The sequence below is a fragment of the Pinus tabuliformis genome, chromosome 4_1 (assembly GCF_031772625.1).
Source record: "Pinus tabuliformis cultivar Carrire ecotype Pingquan chromosome 4_1, CPIR1, whole genome shotgun sequence".
Classification (NCBI taxonomy): domain Eukaryota; kingdom Viridiplantae; phylum Streptophyta; class Pinopsida; order Pinales; family Pinaceae; genus Pinus; species Pinus tabuliformis.
In genome coordinates this window covers 187,772,180-187,779,102 of record NC_142303.1, presented here as the reverse complement: position 1 = coordinate 187,779,102, position 6,923 = coordinate 187,772,180, and the positions used below count along the sequence as shown (strand labels likewise).

The following is a 6,923-nucleotide window of genomic DNA, read 5'->3' as shown; positions in this document are numbered from 1 at the left end:
TACATGGCAGTATTAAATAATAAAGTAACTTAGGCCATAAAAATAAAGTACACATTATATTAATCTGCAAGGTTAAGAGATGTTAATTAGCTGCTAGTTTTGTCTTAACATTACACTGCATAGTACATAAGTATGAAGCTCACAAATTGTAATAGCAATCAGGGTCCAATTTATAGCCCCCTTGATATGGCCACAAAATTGGACATTTCATACTAAATTATGCAGATTAAAAACTGGTGTGAAAGATGAAATTTCTCAAAACTGGAAACAACAGGCTCACCCCATAGGTAGTATATCTCAAAAAACTAGTTTCTGGAATGAAAACCAAGAAAAGATACATTTGCAAAATAGGTTGTGGATTCCAACTCTGTACCAATCCATAATCTCTAAAATAAAAACTTTGAAAGAATGGATGAGAACACAACAGGCATTGTTTAAAGAGAAAGCACAAAGATAGCAACACATCCTTGCTTATTGTGTTCAAATGATCTAGAAAATCTGAATTGCTTCCCCTGCTTGTCAAGGTTTAAGGAATGTTACAAGCCAAGTTAAATGAGGAAAATCTTCATTGGTACCAGGAATTTAGCCTTAGAGTGCATGGGTTGTCCCCTCCTTCAGCCCTATGGGATTTGCTATATACAGGTCCATCCTTCCTTCATGAGTCATGACACATTGGACTTGAAGAAATAGCATTGAGTATGCATAGATGGGTTCCAACTCACAAATTTTAATCATTTCCAGACACCAAAGGACTGATTTTGAGCATGTCAATAATTTTCACCAATTTTCACTGAAATTCATTTTGTATTAAAGCAACATGCCAAAATCACATCTATAGTAATGAGACAGCCTGATATATAAGAGTTCCAATTCTACCTTTATATACAATACCCTAATACTATTATCCAAAAGGATGTATGAAGCTTATAGTAGCAAAAAGGCAAACAACAAGCCAACGTTTACATTGAGATTTTGTATGCTTTAAGTTCAACAAAAAAATTTCAATATCAATATGATAACTGTACAAAATTGAATTTACAAAATGTTGTACATATCCAGAGACATGTTCAACCCGTCATGCACACAAGATGTTCTTGGATCAGGAGAGCCCTTTATAGGGTTATGCCCATATTTTATCCATGAATACTTATCAGCTCGAATATTTTTCATCTTGCCATTGATTGCTGGCACTTTGATTGCTCTTTTCACCCGCTATTTCCTGTAAAACAAATTGAGAAGAATGTTGTCAAATGCTTTTGGTTAATCCATTACAAAACAAATTAGCAATATAGGTTCACTTAAAATATAGATAGAGATTTTCATTCATACAAAATTTCATTCATGAAAGTTATAACATTTTCATCAACCAACTTTTCTTACCACAAAGTTTGAAGGCATGTGACTAGATTGTCCCTCCTCTGTAGATGGAGCAACTGTAGGTAAATTGTTGATTGGAAGTGTGTAATAGTTGTGTAGTTCCGGGGCAATGGATTGAGGCATGTTGGATGTCATAAATGAACAAGGTATAGAGTGCGAGCGGCGATACAATCTGACTGGTTGTACAATAGGGGGCATCACTCTAGGGTGTGGAACCGAAATGTTATGGGTTGAGGTAGGGTGCCCAATGAATGAATTTGGTGCAAATGGTGGAAACAACCAGGGGGTTCGATGATCAAATAGAGAGCTAGCGTGGTGAATCAAATGGAAAAGGAATCAATGAACTCCCCATATTTGGATCCACATTATTCTCATCAAATAATCGAACTTGACAACTTGAAGTATTATGAGATGTGGAATCTTCAGCTGTAACAAAAAAAACACATTGTTATGCAATTGCATTGAAGGTGATGAAGATAATGATATTTTGAATTTCACATAAAATGATACATCAATTGATATTTCCATACCAGTATTTCGTAAAATAGAATGTTGAACCCTTCTAGATGTGTGGTCCGGATTGATTTCTTTTGTAGAAGAGATCTCCAATTGTTCATTCATGCTTCTTTTCCTTCCACGACACCGTCCAACCTTTAGAAACTGTGGTTCATATTTTCTTGATTTCAACACACGAACACTTTGCCCCCTTTTTTTATTGGGCTCAAGAAACTATGTCGCCTCTTGGTAGTGACCTTGGATGGAGTTACAACATCAAATTTCTTATTATTGTACTCTTGGCTTACATTTTCTACCAATTGATTTAGTGCATATGCCTGCTCCAAAGTTGTGGGTGTTATTTGTAATAAACCCCTCAATTTCTTATGAGTTGATGAAATCACAAGTTTAATTTCCTCATCGCTAGTTAGGGCGCTATCCGGCCTTACAATGGTTGAATCAGTGGAAGGAGAAGGTGGAAGGTTCATTTCAATTTCTGGGGTCATTACAAATGATTCATTTAAATCAAGTAAATATCTAGGTCTTTCTGTAATAGACCTAGAGACATTAGGCAATTCATTGCCCCCCGAAACATTGCTAGTCACTAGCATCTCAACTTTCAAAATATGCTTACAAATATTGCCATTTAGGGCCCATTTGCAATTACAAAAGTTTAGGTTCAACCCTTTATAGATGACATGATACCATGTATCACGAGTCTCCATAGTTTGGCTACGAACCAAATACTCACATTCATTGTTTCCATCAGCCACACAATCTTCATTTGGGATATTCTTTTCTTTGCACTTAAATTTATTTGTTGCTCAGTTTTTGAAGCTCGGACAAAACCAGCGTTTTTTAGATGTTGCATGTGAATGTAATACAACTCAACCTTTTCAATAACAGATGTAACAACCAATCCACCGTTATGTGAGACGCATTGTTCTTCTCACAAAGGTACCTTTGCTTTAGATACCGGTGATAAGATTCGATAGCATTATTAGTATCTTGGTTGGAATGTGGGAAGTCCCTATATGCTTTTGCCCACATATCTGGAAAAAAAAAACATATATTAGATGCGAAGAAACAATAGAAAATGGTCCATTACAAAATAAACTGATAAAATCCAACTTTAAGAAACTTACATAATTTGTTGTTGCCTAACCAGTTGGTCACAAAATAATCCAAAAACACAGTTTCTTCTTTGAATTCATCAAAGAAACTTTGAATTTTATGTTGCACAGATTCATCATCTTTACACGAATGCATGATTTCTCCTAAAGCACGGAAGATACAGACTTTATTTTCCTTTCCCTGACTTTAGTTCCAACATTTTTCAACCATGCTCTACGACATGCCATACACACAATAATAGTGTAGAGTTTGTGCAATTCCTGAAATAAATATAACATTATAAGAGAATATCCTTGAACATTATTGCTTTTTATCTCTTCTAAAAAGAAAAAACTGGTTCACCTTAATGCCTCGATTTCCGCTGCTGCATCATCTGTGATGACAGCTCGGACATGCCAATCTGGGTTTTCCTTTTTCCCATTTGCAAATAATTGTGACATCCATTTACAGATATCAGGAGTACCATTCCGTGATGATATTACCCATGCCACTGGAATCCATTGTGATGATCATCAAAAACCATTATATGTGTACAATTGATACTGCATTACAATAAGAAAACAAGATTATAAGCATATAAGAGGACGACATTGAAATGAAGTTGAATAAATGAAGTTTTGGTAAATATGTTTACCCCATATTTATTAGTGCTGAAAGTGGAGTCCATTGATAATATGTTGTTGTGTGAGTGTTTCACCATCATTGAAAGCATCCACTTAGTTTGTATGCCTATAATGAAAGGGATGTTTTTAACAACATCTTGTTGTTGGTAGAAGAAAAAGCTCTCTGGGCACTCACTAACCCAACAATCCACACTCATTGGATCACTTTCATGCCTCACATACTCTAGCCTTTTGATATTATTGTACATGTTTGACACATCCTTTCTTGTCATAAAAGAATCTCGAGGTGCCCCTGTGAAGAACTCACTAGATCCATACCTTACATCAAAGATAAATTTGTCCCAAATCATCGTAGCATTAAAACCATCACGAATCAAATCTTCAACAATGGTTCGTATATTCTCTGTTAAATGCGGTGCAAAATTGAATTTCTTGGGCATGTCATTTGCCTCATTTCCATGACAAACCACATTTTTCTCATCAATATGTCTGCATGTTGTATATATTAGAACAACATCATTTGGTCTAAGAGCAAGTCGTCGCATAATAAAGTGACACTGACAACCAACTTTAATGCTGTGACGTGGAAGACATTTTTTAGTTGTAGATCCAGGTTCAGCTACATTGCTGGCTTGTACATGATTTGGACCATAGGCACACCAATATCTGGTGATCAAGAATTTACAAAAAATTAAATAAAATATTTATGCATGTTTGACATAGTGAACTTAAAATCAAAATAATATATATATATATATATATATATATATATATATATATATAGATAGAGAGAGAGAGAGAAGAGAGAGAGAGACTCACACAACATATTCTAGATATGTTGAAGCATTTGTCTTCTTGATATCCTTCACATCTTTAATTCGTCGAGTTTTAGCAACAAATTGAGTAGGTGTACTTTCCCTCAATTTCTCTCCACTTATAAAATCCTGAAGTCGACAATATGGAATAATCGCGACTTGGTCTCCTGCTACTTTTGTCCATGTCAAATCTTCCGCTGAAAACTCTGTCATTCCTTCTAGGTCCTCAACCTCCAACTCATTGATGAAGTCCCACTTCTTCATTCTTCAAATCCCTATACAAATGAGCGAACACGAATATTGACTAAACATATGAGCGACAGTTCATGTTATAAATATTGAACACCACTTGAAGTGCAATTTTCTGTAGTGTGTACAATTTACACTCAAGACCCCACTAGATATAACCACATTTAGAGCATAATTCACTATCTCCCCTTCATCTTTTTCTACCCATACACAAAACAGTATTATAGACTTTCAAATGCTTCATCTTGGTATAATCAATACATCGCTGAAAGAAACAAACAACATGCAAAATCTGCTGCAAAGAAAATCCAACAACTCCTTGACAAATATGGATCATGACATGGGTTTATATTCCGAAGACCCAAAACTATTACTGAAACCTCTGTCTATGTAACTCAATTTTCAATAGAACCCTCAAGCAAAGGCGAATTTCTTGAAAGAATTGGATAGCCAGAATGCCAGGTACGGTGTTTGTATTCTCCACACCCTGTGAGAATCAATGCAATCTTATGTTCCTAAAAATTTGAATGTTTCACTGCCCTTTTGACATTAGGGCTCATTTCAAATGAGTAAGAAGAGATTTGAAAGTGTAGCCCATCTCAAGAGAGACTATCCATATCCTTAAGGTGTTTATTTGACAAAGCTCCCCCAGTCTGCAGTTTGCAATAAAAAGTACCAAGTAACACCCCTGTTTTACCACATTGTCTTCACCATTTCTTACAGATGATGTAACCTATATTTTTTCTCTCTGTTTGTGCATGGACCGTTTCTCTTACTTACAAACATTGCTTTTTGATCCATGGAGAAGCAACAGTTATCCTAGCTCTGCATATTCAGGAATAGTGAGGACTCATTTTAGTTTCATAGGATATTTTTTCTTGGAGATTTCTTAAAGCGTTAGCCCCATTGCTCTGTCTCATTTAAACTAAGAAAGATGCACATTACCCATTAGATGAGTTATATTTCCGAGGGTCAAGGTATCCATTTCATAACTGTTCGTGACCTTCAAATCTGAACTCTTTGTGGGTCGATTTCCTTTGTTGAGAGGGACAATATTCCTTCACTTTACTTGCTGGCTGAGTTTCTCTCTCATTGGGTTGAAGTTCTTGGGAGAAAGATGTGCACATCAATCTAGAGAGACGATTTGGTTGCTCCTAGTTGGATCGAGTTTGGCATCTCAGGGGAACATATTTTGGGGACACCTGGCTAAGTTTCTCCATTTTCCAGTACTTGAGTTCCTCACCTTGCTGGCCGTGTTCCTCTGCTGCTTGAGAGGGTCGTATCACCTTCATTACTAGGCCAAATTATCTCTTTATATGCTGGCTGCATTAACTATCCTCATTGCTGAAGCTTAAGACTAAAAAGAGGCTGAGATACATCTAGTTGTTGTGCGTGTATATTAGTCACCAAGTAAACTCCTGTAGTGTATTCAGGATTGTGGCGGAGGCTAAAGATTGAGGAATGAAGAGCTCGAATTTCTGTAGTCATCCCTGCTGATATTCCTCAAGGGGCTGAATATTGAAATAAGGTTCATTAATGTGTATGATTAGGTTCCTCTTTTATACTTAATGCCATGTATTTTCTTTATTGAGTTTGTATAATGGCCCTACAATTTCCAGCTTGTTAATGATGCTCATATTTATCAGTGAATGGTGTTATTTCAGAGTATTGCATGGTATATTAGTTGCTGGTTGAAGACTGGTTGGCATATCAGCTCATAAATTAGAAATGCAATATTATTTAGTTCTGGGTTATTTGCATTGGTGAAAGGTGCTTCTTGTCATTGTATGGTGTATATCAGAATTGTATCTTTGGCTGAAGTCTAATATTAAGGTTGTCCCGCTATTTGAAAAATGTTTGGGCATGAATACAACATTATGTTTTCTAATCTGAAATAAAAAAGAAGAAACAACCACCTACAGCCATAAGACATTAAATTGTTTGACGAAAACTCTCACCGAGAACTTCAATAAAAACTCAGAGATTTAAGGGAAAAATTAAGGTGTTTCCAAAGGGAATCTTACATAGGAAAGGCCATAATTACCTTAGAAATGAGAACATAAGAATCTATTTAGAAACAAATATGGGAAGGCGTGAGAAACATTACCTTCTGTCACATTATATCAGTTAATTGTTGTTCTGCATGTTGGTTTCATTTTCTTGTAGTTTCCATCAATGAGGTTTTTAACAAATACAAAAAAAAATATTTTTATTTTATGAAAATATCAAC

General features: G+C 35.6%; 1 protein-coding gene across 1 annotated transcript; it reads right to left on the bottom strand.

The window, feature by feature from the left end:
* Positions 1 to 3,484: 3,484 nt before the first annotated feature.
* Positions 3,485 to 4,708, bottom strand: LOC149174838 (uncharacterized). Its single transcript, XM_089420984.1, has 3 exons — positions 4,449 to 4,708; positions 3,948 to 4,295; positions 3,485 to 3,548 (listed from the first exon to the last, which is right to left on the bottom strand). Exons 1-3 carry the CDS (start codon positions 4,706 to 4,708, stop codon positions 3,485 to 3,487), a joined length of 672 nt encoding a protein of 223 aa, XP_089277110.1.
* Positions 4,709 to 6,923: the final 2,215 nt, after the last annotated feature.

Coding starts and splice junctions, on each gene's coding strand:
- LOC149174838 (XM_089420984.1), bottom strand. CDS start 4,708: ATGAAGAAGTGGGACTTCATCAATGAGTTGGAGGTTGAGGACCTAGAA. Junction 4,296..4,448: donor ACATATCTAGAATATGTTGT/GTGAGTCTCTCT, acceptor CTTGATCACCAG/ATATTGGTGTGCCTATGGTC. Junction 3,549..3,947: donor AAATTTATCTTTGATGTAAG/GTATGGATCTAG, acceptor ATTGTAATGCAG/TATCAATTGTACACATATAA.